This window comes from Pseudophryne corroboree, chromosome 11, assembly GCF_028390025.1.
Source record: "Pseudophryne corroboree isolate aPseCor3 chromosome 11, aPseCor3.hap2, whole genome shotgun sequence".
NCBI lineage: Eukaryota > Metazoa > Chordata > Amphibia > Anura > Myobatrachidae > Pseudophryne > Pseudophryne corroboree.
Window position 1 is genome coordinate 320178212 of NC_086454.1, and position 16883 is coordinate 320195094.

The following is a 16883-nucleotide window of genomic DNA, read 5'->3' on the forward strand; positions in this document are numbered from 1 at the left end:
ACAAGTTCCAGTGAACACTTTAGATTGGGAGACCAAAGCAGTAATGGGATGGCAGGAGACCGTGGGTAAGTCTCTCCATTAGGATCGCCGCTATTTTGCTAGTTTGCAGAAGTTCCACTCCAAAATCAAAAGGAGTGCTGCTTGAAACTCTAAAATGATTTTAGCACAGCCGCCATATTACCATAGGGACAGGCATAGCTTTGTTAAATGACAGTGCAAGACACCAAGAATAAAGGAGAACGATGACAGCTATAATAAACATGTTTATTTCATACAGTGACTGTCGTCTTCCTGGAAGTTTCAGTAATGGTACACCTTAACATTAAGGCGTTTGCAGAGGTTGTGTGGGCTTAGCTTCACCAGTTGCAGTAAAAACAATTTTCATTGTTCAAGAAGCCGGCTTGTCCTGAGCTCGGACACAAAGCTGCCGTGCTTTTATACCGTACAGTCCTCTAATAATGCAGCCGTATTATCTGATTGGCAACAAGATCTATTTACAAGCAAAAACCCTGGGCACCAAGGCACACTGCTGGACGAGCACTTTTGTATGTTCTCACCTGAGGCTATAACAGCGGAGCACCGGAGATCTTGCGCCTTCTCCAATTTCCAGCAACAGCATGGCAGATTAAAACGACGTCTCCCTCTCGTCGGCTTACAGGCCATCCAACACAGATGATATTTCTACATGCCAGGGAACTGAAGTTTGGCAAGAGAATAGCAGAGTATCCCGCAGTGACCTCAGTGAGCAGCTAAATCACATTCCCCTTTTTAATTACACTGACACAGTGGGCAAGCTAGTATTCTTGGGACTGCCCGTCCTCCGGGTACTGCAGGCTGGTGCGTAGTTTGTACATGTGGTTTAAGGACTCGGTGAAAAAAGTTCCAATGGTGTTAATTTCCATCAGCGTTAAGTTATCCAGCTGGCAAACGAGAAGAGAGACGTGTAACAGCAGTGAGCTAAAAAAAGCAGGTGGACAATTAGACGTTTAGAATCAGGAGAGACCAATCTGGCCGCAGAATCACTGAGCCAACTTGGATAAGGGTTCAGGAAATAGTAGTAGTAACTCCAAACCTAGAACTAAAACAATAGTTCCAGCACTGCAAACCCCGGCCAAGGTCACAGGTTCTCTAAATGTACATATATTAGTATTCACATCTTTGCCTCTCTTCAATCCTCTCTTTTGTTTATTGCAGCAGCTCTGTAGTGCTGGCCAGTAACTGGATTAGTGCCACATACCTACACACAATACTGCATTAAGTGGTCCAGCGCCCCAAAAGCCACCTGCAGGTGAATTCTGGATTGTTAGTAAGACATTAGAAAGCTGGTTATACCTTAGCGTGAGCTTCCTGCTCCCGAACAAAGCTGTCCGCAGACAGCCGGAGTTTAGCTATCCGAGTGTCCCAGGTGTCTTTAACAAGCGTCCTGATCTCATCAGCCTTTGGGATGTTGTCTGAGGCGCTGCGAAGAGGAAACACAACGCCTGTCACACTTTGATGAATGCGGTGCAACAGTCATAAACAGAAACTAACATCACCTACCAGCTTATATATGTTGCGGTGGCATTAAACACATCCTTCTCCCACCAGTCACCTGCACACGATGGAGGAGGAAGGGGGGGGGGCGCGTTACACCAGTAATCTACACAGTAGTGTGTGTGGTTGTTTTATTTATTAATTTATTTTCAGGGAGGGGGGGGTTGCATTGGTAATATACACAAAATGTGACTCGCGCCTCTGCTGGGTGTAACATTCAGGTATGAACAAGAGAAATCTCATGTGAGGTTGGCCTTAATTACAGACACACAACACAGATACTGTACACGACTGTGTTACCGCACGGCTATTGAGTCTGGTAAAATAGCTGCCATCGTTAGAAAACACACAAGGGGGCCATTCCACTGTCACGTACGGAACATTGGTACAAGTACTAACATATCAATCTTTGTTAAAATTTTAACACAAATTTTTTGTTGGGTTTTTCTTTGTTTTTAAACTGATGGATGTAATATCAAAGTCCCTGACCTACCTAGGCTTGTTTTTTTGGTTGAGAAAAAAAAAATGTCTCCATTATATCCAACACAATGGCCCTAATTCTGAGTTGATCGCAGCAGCAATTTTGTCAGCAGTTGGGCAAAACCATGAGCACTGCAGGAAGAACAGATATAACATGTGCAGAGAGAGTTAGATTTGGGTGGGGTGTATTCAAACTGAAATCTAAATTGCAGTGTAAAAATAAAGCAGCCAGTATTTATCCTGCACATAAACAAAATAACCCACCCAAATTTAACTCTCTGCAAATGTTATATCTGCCCCCCCCCCCCCCCCCCCCCCCCCTGCAGTGCACATGGTTTTGCCCAATTGCTAACAAACTTGCTGCTGCGATCAACTCAGAATTACCCCCATTGTCACAAATGCAGCAGTCACGTACAGGACAAGCCATCACCGCTTTGTAAAGAGAATGTTTACTTGATAATACCCCTCAACTCCAAACTAAAAGCCTGTATTATTGTTTTATGAAAACCTATCAGAAAGAGCTATAATTTAACTTGTCAACAAAGGTTGAGCTACAGATTCTTTTTATTTTTTTTAGTATCACATATGGGACATTTTTACTTATTTTCATGGAATGGGCCAAAGTACGGTCTTCAAAAACACACACTGAATGGAAGAGGAGTTGGTGGTATACGGTGTGGAAGGCTAAAAAGGTGTCCAAATAGATAAGTAGTGAGAACTTGCAGAAAACAGGTCATGGCTGACTTCGGTTAAAGGGTTTCATGGAGTGAAGGGGGAAGATCAGTGAGGCAGGTGTAAGCAAACCACAAAGTGTTCTATTGGTGAAGGTGAGAAGAGAGATAGAGCAATAGTAAGAAGAAAGCAGGGACTAGGAATTTTATGTTTTGGGGGTTTTTTCGCACTGACTGTTCCGACACCTGCAGGCATCTATTTCAACAGCTGGCGATGTCATTAGCCCAGTCACAGCACCGTCACTGGCTGCCGGGAGGTTTCAAGGCTGTTGCCAGATCTCACGCATGCCCAGTGGCACCAGTCTGGCAGTGAGACACAGCTCATCAGCACTAGGCTGGTGCACTGTGGGCTGCGACAGGTATCGCCAGAGGCGGGAGTTTTACTCCCCCACTCGTCAGCCGAGATGTTAATACATCTCGTCGCTACTGCTTCCGGCTTAGAGGCGACACAGGAAGAGCTGTACATCTACCCCTAGGTTTGAAGTTAGAATATTAAATCCTTTGATGGAAGTCAGTTGGGGGGGCATTGAAACCATAGAGGTAATTCCATATCACCCAAAAAAAAAAAAATGTCCACCACCCATCTCAGATTTTTACGATTTTTTTTAGTTAAGAGCGGATGTCAAAACAACTATTTCTGACAAATATATTGACTGTCTGACAATTTGTTTATTAAATATTGATTTTTCAATTTATGAAATTATTTAGTAAGCTCTGGCTTCTTTATCCAGTTTATTTGAAGTATCACGGGTATTTATTAAGGAATCACCATTAAATTTGGACCCTTAAGGTAACTCTTCCTCCAGAATCCAAAAATACAAACCAAATTACGGTATCTGCTTTACATTTCGAGTTACGGTAAAAAAAAAAAAAAAAAAACACATTTTTCGAAGAGACTTAAAAACGATTGGTTCAATCAAAATTCGATATCCCAATTTTTTTTCAGGTGCTTAACAAAGGTAAACATTACTACCATACAAAAAATCAGCATGGTACTCTGGGCCTAATTCACACCTGATCGCTAAGGTGCATTTTTTACATCCCTGCGATCAGGTAGTTGCCGCCTACAGGAGTAGGGTTTTGGATGTGTGCAGGTGTGCGACCGCATGAGTTTGCCACCCACAAACTCCCTCTTCTTGTCAATCTCCTTGAGATCGCCGATGCGTTGGGATTTTTCGCACCATCCCTTCGCTGACCGGTGCTCCCCGTTGCTGAGGTCTGTCGCACCTGCGCACTGCGGTGAATATGCATGCGCAGTTCAGACCTGATCATAGCCTGTGAAAAAACGCACAGCAGCGATCAGGTCTGAATTACACCCTCTGTTTCATAGTGGAGAAAAAACAGGATTTTGGTACTCACCGTTAAATCCTTTTCTCCTAGTCCGTAGAGGATGCTGGGGACTCCAAAAGGACCATGGGGTATAGACGGGATCCGCAGGAGCTTGGGCACACTAAAAAGACTTAAAACTGGGTGTGCACTGACTCCTCCCTCTATGCCCCTCCTCCAGACCTCAGTTATAGGAACTGTGCCCAGGAGAGACGGACAGTACAAGGAAAGATTTTTGTTTTAACTAAGGGCTACCAAACTACCAGCCCACACCATAAACATACCGTACAACCGGAATAACACCAAACCAGATAACAGTATGCATAAAACTCCAGCAACCAGCTGCAATAACCCAATACACAAGTCGTGTAAAAACTAACTTAACCAGTAAGAAAACACACTGCAAGTAATAGTCCGCACTGGGACGGGCGCCCAGCATCCTCTACGGACTAGGAGAAAAGGATTTAACGGTGAGTACCAAAATCCTGTTTTCTCTTACGTCCTAGAGGATGCTGGGGACTCCAAAAGGACCATGGGGATTATACCAAAGCTCCAGAACGGGCGGAAGAGTGCGGATGACTCTGCAGCACCGACTGAGCATACGCCAGGTCCTCATCGGCCAGGGTATCAAACTTATAGAACTTAGCAAAAGTGTTCGAACCCGACCAAGTAGCTGCTCGGCAAAGCTGTAGCGCCGAGACACCTCGGGCAGCCGCCCAAGATGAGCCCACTTTCCTGGTAGAATGGGCTTTAACCGATTTCGGCACCGGCAGTCCGACCGAAGAATGAGCCTGCTGGATCGTACTACAAATCCAGCGTGCAATAGTCTGTTTTGAAGCGGGATGACCAACCTTGTTGTTTGTTTTGTATGCGGCCAACGCTTCAGTTTTCCTAGTAACAGCTGTCCTAGAAACATATACTTTTAACGCTCTTACAACATCCAGAGATTTTGGAATCGCCACTTCTTCCGTAGCTACCGGAACCACAATAGGTTGGTTAATGTGAAATGAAGAAACCACCTTTGGTAGAAATTGTTGACGAGTCCTCAATTCCGCCCTATCCGAATGAAAAATCAAGTACGGGCTCTTAAGAGATAAAGCTGCCAATTCCGACACTTGCCTGGCAGATGCCAGCGCCAAAAGCATAACGACCTTCCAAGTGAGAAATTTCAACTCAACCTTACGCAAAGGTTCAAACCAGGAAAACATGAGAAACCGTAAGACGACATCAAGGTCCCATGGAGCTACAGGAGGTACAAACGGCGGATTGATAAGCATTACACCCTTCACAAAGGTCTGAACCTCTGGAAGGGCAGCTAACTCTTTTTTGAAAGAAAACAAACAAAGCCGAAATTTGCACTTTGATGGAACCCAATTTCAGGCCTGCATTTACACCCGCCTGTAAAAAGTGGAGAAAACGACCCAAGTGAAAATCCTCCGCAGGAGCCTTTTTAAGCTCACACCAGGAATACTTCCTCTAGATACGGCGATAGTGTTTCGCTGTAACCTCTTTCCTAGCCTTAATGAGAGTTGGAATGACATCCCTGGGAATACCCTTACGAGCTAAGATCTGGCGCTCAACCTCCATGCCGTCAAACGCAGCCGCGGTAAGTCTGGAAACACGCATGGACCCTGCAACAACAGATCCTCTCTTAGAGGAAGCGGCCAAGGATCTTCCACCAGCAAGTCCTGAAGATCCGGGTACCAGGCCCTTCTTGGCCAGTCTGGAACGACGAGAATCGCCTGAACCTTTGCTCGACGAATGATCCCCAGCACCTTTGGAATGAGAGGAAGTGGAGGGAACACATACACCGACTGGAAGACCCACGGAGACACCAGGGCGTCCACTGCAGTGGCTTGTGGGTCCCTTGACCTGGAACAATACCTCGGAAGCTTCTTGTTGAGCCGAGACGCCATCATGTCTATCAACGGAATTCCCCAGCGTTTTGTCACTTCTGCAAATACCTCTTGGTGCAGAGCCCACTCTCCCGGATGGAGGTCGTGTCTGTTGAGGAAATCCGCTTCCCAGTTGTCCACCCCCGGTAGGAAAACTGCTGACAGTGCGCTGACGTGTTGTTCCGCCCAGCAAAGGATCTTTGTGGCCTCCGCCATTGACGGTCTGCTCCTCGATCCGCCTTGCCGGTTTATATGGGCCACCGCTGTGATGTTGTCTGACTGTACCAGGACCGGTCGATCCTGAAGAAGACTTCTTCCTTGGAGCAGGCCGTTGTAAATGGCTCTTAACTCGAGAATATTTATGTGGAGACAGGCTTCCTGGAGCGACCATTTTCCCTGGAAGTTTCTTCCTTGGGTGACTGCGCCCCAGCCCCGGAGACTTGCATCTGTCGTCAGAAGTACCCAATCCTGGATACCGAATCGGCGTCCCCCCAGGAGGTGATGAGCTTGTAGCCACCACAGGAGAGAAATTCTGGCTCTGGGAGATAGACTTATCTTCCGGTGAATGTGTAGATGAGATCCGGACCATTTTCTCAGCAAGTCCCACTGAAACACGCGGGCGTGAAATCTGCCAAATGGAATGGCTTTGTACGCCGCAACCATCTTCCCCAGAACCCGAGTACAATAATGGATCGACACACTCGTCGGCTTCAGAAGTTCTCTCACCATCGTCTGCAGTTCCCGAGCCTTTTCTTCCGGAAGGAATACCTTCTGTAACTCCGTGTCCAGAATCATGCCCAGAAAAGGAAGCCGAGTGGTCGGAGTCAACTGGGATGTCGGCAAATTGAGCACCCAACCGTGCTGTCGCAGAACCGATAGTGACAACTCTACACTTCTCCGCAATCGTTCCTTGGACCTCGCCTTTATCAGGAGATCGTCCAAGTACGGGATAATTGAAACCCCTTGTTTGCGAAGAAGAACCATCATTTCTGCCATGACCTTGGTGAAAATCCTCGGAGCCGTGGAAAGCCCAAACGGCAACGTCTGAAATTGGTAATGAGACTCCTGTATCGCAAACCTGAGGAAAGCCTGATGTGGAGGATATATCGGCACATGTAAGTAGGCATCCTTTATGTCGACTGACGCCATAAAATCCCCCCCCTCCAGGCTGGCAATCACCGCTCGAAGGGATTCCATCTTGAACTTGAAGACTTAAGTATGGATTGAGGGATTTTAGATTTAGAATTGGTCTGACCGAACCGTCCGGTTTCGGTACCACAAAGAGGCTCGAGTAGAACCCCTCCCCCCGCTGTGACGGAGGGACGGGAACAATGACCTTCTGTAGACACAATTTTTGAATCGCCGCCCGGACCACCTCCCTGTCCGGAAGAACCACTGGTAATGCCGAAATGAAGAACCAGAGAGGGAGCATCTCCTGAAACTCCAGTTTGTATCCCTGAGACACGATTTCTAACACTCAAGGATCCAGGTCTGATTGAATCCAGACCTGGCTGAATACCTGAAAACGGCCCCCCACCGGTCCGGACTCCCCCAGGGAAGCCCCAGCGTCATGCGGTGGACTTGGTAGCAGCCGGGGAGGACTTCTGGTCCTGTGCGCCTGAGGCTGCAGGAAGTTTTCTTCCCCGTCCTCTACCCTTTGAGGCGAGGAAGGACGAACCTTTCCCACGCCTGTATTTATTGTGACGAAAGGACTATTTGTTGATGTGGTGCCTTTTTCTGTTGTGTGGGAACATAAGGAAGAAAAGAGGACTTACCCGCAGTTGCGGTCGAGACTAGGTCCGCCAGGCCGTCCCCAAACAAGACAGTACCTTTAAAGGGTAGAGCTTCCATAGACCTCTTGGAGTCGGCATCAGCATTCCATTGATGGATCCACAAGGCCCTCCTGGCAGATATCGACATGGCATTGGTCCTTGATCCCAAGAGACAGACGTCCCTTGCCGCGTCCTTTAGGTAATCCGCAGCGTCCTTAATATAACCGAGAGTTAGAAGGACATTATCTTTATCAAGAGTATCCATGTCACTAGCTAAATTCTCAGCCCATTTAGCAATAGCACTACTCACGCATACCGACGCCACAGCAGGTCTGAGCAATGCACCCGTATTAGCGAAAATGGACTTCAGACACGTCTCCAACTTGCGATCCGCCGGATCCTTGAGAGCTGCCGTGTCAGGAGACGGAAGCGCCACCTTCTTAGACAAACGGGATAGAGCTTTATCAACAGTTGGAGATGTCTCCCATTTTTCCCTGTCATCAGAGGGGAAAGGATACGCCATATAAATCCTCTTGGGAATCTGCCATTTCTTATCCGGCGACTCCCAAGCCTTTTCACAAAGAGTATTCATTTCATGAGAGGGGGGAAACTTCACCTCAGGTTTCTTTCCCTTAAACAAGCAAATCCTTGTTTCCTGTACCGCAGGTTCATCAGAAATCTGCAAAACATCTTTTATAGCCACAATCATGTACTGAATACTCTTAACTAATCGTGGATGTAACGCAGCCTCAGTGAAATCGACCTCGGAATCAGAGTCTGTGTCGGTATCCGTATCCCCCACCTGAGTAAAAGGCTTCTTATGGGACCCGGATGGGGTCTGTACCTGAGATAAAGCCTCCTCCATGGACTTTTTCCACACCTGCGTCTGTGACTCAGACTTATCTAACCTCTTAGATAAAGAAGCTACATTGGAATTTATTGTATTAAGGAGTGCTAGTAAATCAGGAGTCGGCTGCGTCGACAGCGCTACATCTAGCCCCGCATCTCCACCTCCCATAACCTCCTCTGGTGAATAACATTCAGGCTCCGACATGTCGACACGTAGTACCGACACACAACACACACAGAATCGTCCCAGCAAGGTGACAGGCCCACAATGCAGCCCAGAAGAGGAGACAGAGGGAGTATGCCAGCTCACACCCCAGCGCCTGTATATTGGTACACGAATATATGTACCCAGCGCTGCCTTATTATCAAAAAGACTGGTACCCCACTGCGGCACCCCTCTGGAGATGCCCCCTTTTACTTGAAATCAGCGTGGAGGTCCCGGCAGCGTCTCTCCATCCGTCTGGTTCAGGGAGAAAATGGCGCGTGTGAGCCGCGGACCGAAGCTCCGCCCCCTTCCCGGCGGCTTCGGCCCGCCAAATTCGAACTCATGTAAAATGCCGGCGGGGGTCTGTAAAAGGTGCCTCGGCACCCACAATCATATGCCGCCCTTACAAAACTTCAGTAACATGCGTCCCAGGGCGCCGCCCCCCCCCCCCCCCCGCGCCCTGCACCCAGTGACAACCGTTGGTGACATGTGTGTGGGAGCATGGAGCACAGCGTTACCGCTGTGCTTTACCTTCCGTCACTGAAGTCTTCTGCCGTCCTGAAGTCTTCTGGTCTTCTCATACTCACCCGACTTCTGCCTTCTGTGAGGGGGTGACGGCGTGGCTCTGGGAACAAGCAGCTAGGCGCACCAAGTGATCGAACCCTCTGGAGCTAATGGTGTCCAGTAGCCGAGAAGCAGAGCCTTGAAACTCAAAGAAGTAGGTCCTGCTTCTCTCCCCTCACTCCCACGCTGCTGGGAGCCTGTAGCGAGCAGGGCTCCCTGAAAATAAAAAACCTAACAAAAGTCTTTTTCTAGAGAAACTCAGTAGAGCTCCCCTAGTGTGCATCCAGTCACTCCTGGGCACAAAGTCTAACTGAGGTCTGGAGGAGGGGCATAGAGGGAAGAGCCAGTTCACACCCAGTTTTAAGTCTTTTTAGTGTGCCCAAGCTCCTGCGGATCCCGTCTATACCCCATGGTCCTTTTGGAGTCCCCAGCATCCTCTAGGACGTAAGAGAAAATATAGGATTTTAAAATTACCTACCGGTAAAACCTTCTCTCGTAGTCCGTAGAGGATGCTGGGGTCCACATTAGTACCATGGGGTATAGACGGGTCCACTAGGAGCCATGGGAATTTGATAGTGTGGGCTGGCTCCTCTCTCTAAGCCCCTCCTACCAGACTCAGTCTAGGAAACTGTGCCTGAGGAGACGGACATACTTTGAGAGAAGGATAGATAAGGATAGTGGTGAGATTCCGAACCAGCACACACAACAAGAGGGAAAGCCAAGCTAACCAAACTTGAAACAGGAATAGCCACAGCTGAACCAACACTACTTAACCAAGTAACAGTGCAGGAAGAAACGAAGCACTGGGCGGGCGCCCAGTATCCTCTACGGACTACGAAAAAAAGATTTACCGGTAGGTAATTAAAAACAGGATTTTAATACCTACCGGTAAATCCTTTTCTCTTAGTCCGTAGAGGATGCTGGGGTCACTTCAAGAACCATGGGGTATAGACGGGATCCACAGGAGACATGGGCACTTTAAGACTTTCAAAGGGGTGTGAACTGGCTCCTCCCTCTATGCCCCTCCTCCAGACTCCAGTTATAGGAACTGTGCCCAGGGAGACGGACATTTCGAGGAAAAGGATTTACTGTTAAACTAAGGTGAGATACATACCAGCTCAAACATCAAGCATGCCGTACAACATGGCATTAAACAAAACGCAAGCCAACGGCATGAACAACATCAGCAACAGGCTGAATATAAACGCAACACAACATGTGTGTAACCATAACTAATAACTGCAGATACAGTACGCACTGGGACGGGTGCCCAGCATCCTCTACGGACTAAGAGAAAAGGATTTACCGGTAGGTATTAAAATCCTATTTTCTCATACGTCCTAGAGGATGCTGGGGTCGCTTCAAGAACCACGAGGTTTATACCAAAGCTCTAGAATGGGCGGGAGAGTTCGGACGACTCTGCAGCACCGATTGACCAAACATGAGGTCCTCATTAGCCAGGGTATCAAACTTGTAGAACTTCGCAAAGGTGTTTGAACCCGACCAAGTAGCTGCTCGGCAAAGCTGTAATGCCGAGACCCCCCGGGCAGCCGCCCAGGATGAGCCCACCTTCCTAGCAGAATGGTGACAATGCTAAATTCCTCTGTCGTATAAACAACCCTTTATGAAGCTAAGAACACTGTACGCTGTTTACTTAAGAAGTACCGTAATGGTACGCTAGTTGCGTAACGATCGCTCAGCCGTAGGCGAGACGCTCAAGCGTCACGTTCGCTCACGGCCCAGGGATCACAGGACAGAATGATTCGCTATGGCGTAGCGGTTCGCTCGAGACCACGAGGAGATCACCAGCGGCGCAGACGCTCACAACACTATACCTTTATGATAAAACCTTATACCAATGAAATACACTGAATACCTTAATGTGAGTACAGGGTGTAAGTGCAACCTTGTGTAACCTGACTAACTACAAAGCTGCTTGAGCGTCACCGACGCTCAAGTGAACACTTAACACTATAGGAAATACACAGATGCTGGTTTAGGTTCCAAAGCCTATTAACTGTATTATCTCTAATATACTTGTAAAAGGGGATAACAGTACAAATGATACACTACAATATAACAGAGACTTCCTAACCACAGAACTAAACAATAAATACAAAAAGACAATACTACACTGACCTAAATGCAATACAATACAATACTATCTAATACAATACAATACTAGCCTAGTCTAGGGGAGATATGAGAGAACAGACCAGAGAGAGAGAGAGAGAGAGAGAGAGAGAGAGATGAGATGAGAGAAATTGGCTCACAGAAAGACAATGATAACGGAGAGAAACTTACGCACAAAGGGTATGATCGCCTGCGCCTCGATATCCAGCTCCCGGCTATCAGCAGATAACCGTTGATGAGAGAGTGAGAGCTGGATGTGGTCGGCCTGCCTATTTATGCCCCACACACAATGCAATCTCCTGGTCCTACAATCCCATTGTCCATTGGCCGAAGGAATTTGGCCCTGCATCATAACAAAAGGTCATAGGGTGATTCATACAGGTGGGCTGTGACGATTTCCAACAGCTCAGGTGGGTGGGAAACTGGGTTTCCCGCCGCATACCTGAGTATGTGTAATTAATAGAAATGGACATAAACTTCTTATGTCCATAACTATTCGCACGAGCGATTAATACGCTCCAAACCAACACCGGAATATTGCTAATTAAATACTCTTCCGATGGGTACCAAACACTGCTGTATGATTCCTGTTAGACCCTTCGTACGATATAAAGAGGGATTCCTCAGCTCTGGGACATTGTATTTTAACCAAACTTTCAGAATCTATCAAAGGGACCATGATTTATAAACTACATTAATTGTGAACATTTGTAACGAATGAGTCGCACGCTACGACTACATAAACTCTACCGTAAATGCGCATACCGCGCCTGCGAGTGCACGTTATTGCGGGTATGCGCATCCACGGAAGAGCGCACGCACGCGCAGCGCGGACCAGTGTGCGGTGCAAATATGGCAACGTGCATTGAGACATTTTTCTGACTTTGACAGTCCACCCTTTGGCAGTCAATAATAACTGCCATAAAACATTTAAGGAGAAAAATGTAAGTCAGGGGTTAATTGATTTCCATGGTTGGGTAGGGGAGGAGAGAGGAGAAGGTGTGAAGAGGGTATGACCTAGTGAGATAGCAGAAGCATGTGTGTATGAATCCATGTTTGGGGGGTCATGTATCATCGTGCCGTACGTGTTGTAAATCAAGCTTCGAGGTATTGCGAAGTATACATTTGAATTCCTTCTTATCCTGTGGTACAGGTCTGTGGATGGGCTGTCAAACTCTACCGAGCTCATTTCGGCTGTGGTTGTAACAAAATGGGGATGCACATTTTAGTTGATGATACATGAATGGGGGAGGTATGTGGTTGCTGATATCTGTGCCTGTATTCCCTATCGTCTATGTGTGTCGTTACCTGAGGGTTGTAGAGATGAAGATAAAGAACACTTACGAAAAATGCAATGATATTCTATGTCAGGGAAATGTACATCTGTCGTCGAAGTTGTTTTCGGTATCTGTTGAGAGTCGTCTTCTTTGTGCTGTATTGCTCCTTAGGCATGAGCAAATAGCTTTGTCTGAGCCATCAGATTTACAAAAATGTTGGGCTAGCGTGAGTTTAAAGATACTAGGGAAACTGGGGATCCATGGCAAAGTTCATCAAGTGTCCATATTTAAAGTTGTCAAGTCTTCTTCTTCGGTGCTTGTCTGTTGTCTGTATACATCTCGTCTCGTCAGCTTCCTCGTCCAAGGGGGTCTTTGTATCTTGGAGAAAAGCAGAAAAACAGGTGAAAGAAACGGACCGTATAATCGCATTTTCATCACATTCTGGTTTCTATCATTGGGTCATAAATCAAATCCAGGTTAATTACAGTTTCCTCACTCCTCAAGCTCATCACTTTTGTACTTTGTTTGCACCTCATTAAAGCCTGCCCGCATCTAAATATCAATCCAATCGATATAACGACACCCAAGATACATAGTAGAAACTTTCCAACATCCATTATGACTCCTTGAGCCCAATCTCCTAAACCGGAGAACCAATTTCGCGGGTTCAACCATGACACCCAACCAGTCAGCTCATTACCTACAGCAGCAAGGGTGAGATTGTGTTTTCGACGAAATTCCCACTTCAATTGGAGAATATCGTCCATCTTTTGGTCTATGACCTCTACCGGATCCTCGGTGCTATTTGTGATATATGTGCAACACTTTATGCCGTACTGTGTTGCCAATGTAACACAATATCCGCCTGTTACTGCTGTAAGATCATTAAGAACCATCCTATGCTGAACTAGTTCTGTTTTGTAAGCTTGAAGTTCTCTTCCAGTGTATCTAAACGTGTCATCATACATTTCAGTGATATTATCTAACAAATTGGCGAGTGCGGAAATGTATTTATAATTCATCACTCCCCGAGCGGTACGAGTGAAATCTAACGCTACCAGAACCTGAATCCCGGTGGATTCATGGATAAGATCAGAGGCCGGATGCTCTAACCTTTCTGACAGTTGTCTTTTAACTCGGTGCTCGTAATGAGTGTGAGTATAAGGAGCTTGGGCACCACGGTGTATGTCCTTCATTTTGTCATGTGTAACAGTCATCACTTCAGGCAATACTTTTCCAATATAACACAATCCTTCAGAGTTTGGGGCAAGCCATTTGTACGCCTTTCTCCCGCAAATGAAATATGCATCATCGGGGAGAACATAAGGGACGGAGAAGGACATGACCATGTTACAAACCTTCCAGGTGAAATCTCCTGACCCCAATTCTTCCAACTGCTTAATGCACGTATCGGTTTGTACGATATGTGCACAGTATCCTGGTGATACCTCTCCAACTCTAGTAATCCTATTTCCTAAGGTATATCGATACCGGAAAGATTTTCCTCTACTGGCTATGTGGCGTACGAGCTCTGTATCTGTAGGCATTCTATCTGCTCTGTGTGAAAAGGTCATGGTAAGGTTGCTCCATGACACTTCCCAATTTCCCGGTTTTCTGGGATTGGAGATGTTAAAACATAAGAGGGACCTATCCACATGGTATTGGTGGAGCTTCAAACTAGGAGGGCTGGAGATGTTAAACCTCCGGTCCACCGGTCTCCCACCACTTAGCTCAAGTACCTCCCCTAACATTAAAGGAAATGGTACTAGCCCTGATTTGCTGTGACCCTGAGGCACTTGAGAGCATACCCAACAATCTGTTTGGTTTAACACGTTACCCACTAAGGAGTGATAGTCACTCAATGGATGCCGGTCTATATGGATATTAAAACTAGATTGGCATTTCTTTATGCATCCATCTTCAACCAGATTATCACAGAGCCTACAGATACAATTTTCTTCAGCTAACAATCCATCACAATTTCTTCTATCGGATCGTTTTCTGATACTCGCCTTTGCTTGTTGGTTTGGTTGATCTTGGAAAACTACGCCTCCATCATCATAATCGGAACCCATTCCAGAACCTCTTTCGACCTCTATGGTACTCTCGCCGGAACAGACTGCTCTGGTCAACATCATGGTTAACATCATGGTTAACATCAAAATCCGGATCACAGTCTCTTGGGGCAAGTCCATCTTTGAGGAGGAAATAGAGAAGAATGAGGAGGGGGAAAAAAGAAATTTTAAGGGAGAGGGGCTGGGAAGTGGAGAAAAACAATAAAAGGGAGAAGGGAGTCGACAACTGCTTTCGGTCTTCAAGGCTCAGGTGCCGCCTCAGTCCTCCTGGAACAGACACTCCAGTGATACAACCTCTACCGTCTGTTCCTTATCACGGGACTTCTCTGGATCAGCAACCTTTTTGCAGTGGGATGAATGGACCCAAGTCTCTCTCTCAGCAACCTTCAATGCTGTGGTGCTAGTCAATAAGACCTGGTATGGTCCTTCCCATCTATCAATAAGACAACCTGAGCGTAGAAAATTTCGTATCATTACATAATCCCCAGGTTCAATGTCATGACAATTACTATCTGGTAAATCAGGAATCACCAACTTCAGATTATCATTTTGATTCCTCAACTGTTTACTCATGTTAATCAAGTACTTTACAGTTACTTCATTGTTACATTTCAAATCATCCTGAGGGTTAATCATGACATGCGGTTGTCGACCAAACAAGATTTCAAAAGGAGACAGATTAAGAGGGGACCTGGGAGTGGTTCTGATGCTATACAAAACAATGGGTAAAGCTTCTGGCCACGTCAATCCTGTCTCTGCCATTACTTTACTCAATTTATTTTTAATAGTGCTGTTCACTCTTTCGACCTTCGCACTCGCCTGTGGACGGTACGGAGTGTGCAGCTTGCTATCAATACCCATCAATTTACACATTCCTTGAAAGACATCACCTGTAAAATGGGTACCCCTATCACTTTCAATGATTCTAGGGATACCATATCTACATACAAATTCCTGCACAATTTTCTTAGCTGTAAACATAGCGGTATTTGTAGCTGCTGGAAAAGCCTCGACCCAATTCGAGAAAACATCTATACAGACAAGTACATATTTCAAATTTCGACATGGGGGTAATTGAATGAAGTCAATTTGTATTACCTGGAAAGGGCCGCCGGCAGGTGGGATATGGGATGGTTCTGTAGGTATTGCTTTTCCAATATTCTTTCTCAGACAGGTTAAGGCATGACATTGCTCTTTTACTCGCATGAGAGGAGAATCCTGGGGCGCACCAGTATGCTCTTACCAATTTGCACATCCCCTCCTTGCCTAGATAAGTCAGCCCGTGAGCTGCTTCAGCCAGACATGGAAGGTATGCCCTGGGGGCCACTGGTTTACCATGTCCATCCGTCCAGAGCCCTGAGGACTCCTGGCCATATCCCTTTGCCTTCCAGACTGCTCTTTCCTGTGTGGAACACAAATTCTGCATCTCACACAACTTCTGATGGTATTTAATACCATCAACTGTGTGGTGTCTGTCCGTGTGGGGGTAGCAGCTGCAAGCTTTGCAGCTTCGTCTGCTCGGCTGTTACCAAGGGATACTGGGTCTTGGCTATATGTATGTGCTTTACATTTGATAACAGCCACTCTGTCGGGTTCCTGTATCGCTGTTAGAAGCCTTTTTATGTGAGCTGCATGCGCTATCGGTGTACCAGCTGCCGTCATGAAATTTCTGAGCCGCCATAGGGCTCCGAAATCATGGACTACCCCGAACGCGTATCTGGAATCGGTGTAGATATTGGCTGACTTACCCTTAGCCAATTCACATGCTCTGGTTAGGGCGACCAGTTCAGCAACCTGGGCTGAGTGAGGTGGGCCTAGCGGTTCCGCTTCTATGGTGTCTTGGTCATCTACGACTGCGTATCCAGTACACAAGTCTCCCGAGTCTGACTGTCTGTGACAACTACCGTCCGTGTAGAACGTGAGTTCTGCATCTTTCAGTGGATTGTCACTGATGTCAGGCCTTGCGGTAAAATTTTGGGTCAAATATTCCATACAATCATGTGTGTCTTCCTTTGCATTAAATCCTCCTTCCCCATCACTCTC

At 46.7% G+C, this 16883-nt stretch overlaps 1 protein-coding gene across 2 annotated transcripts in view; it reads right to left on the reverse strand.

Moving 5' to 3' along the window:
* Nucleotides 1-250: 250 nt before the first annotated feature.
* The window catches only part of GINS2 (GINS complex subunit 2), a 92167-nt gene continuing 75534 nt past the window's right edge, over nucleotides 251-16883 (reverse strand). Inside the window, exons 4-5 of one of the 2 annotated variants that reach the window (XM_063946230.1) lie at nucleotides 1333-1459; nucleotides 251-920 (exon numbers count right to left, since the gene is read on the reverse strand). In XM_063946230.1, the coding sequence (XP_063802300.1) occupies nucleotides 795-920; nucleotides 1333-1459 (253 nt within the window). In that variant the 3' untranslated portion in view covers nucleotides 251-794. Of the gene's footprint in view, nucleotides 958-1332; nucleotides 1460-16883 lie in introns of both variants that reach the window. The other variant, XM_063946231.1, reaches the window with a different exon arrangement.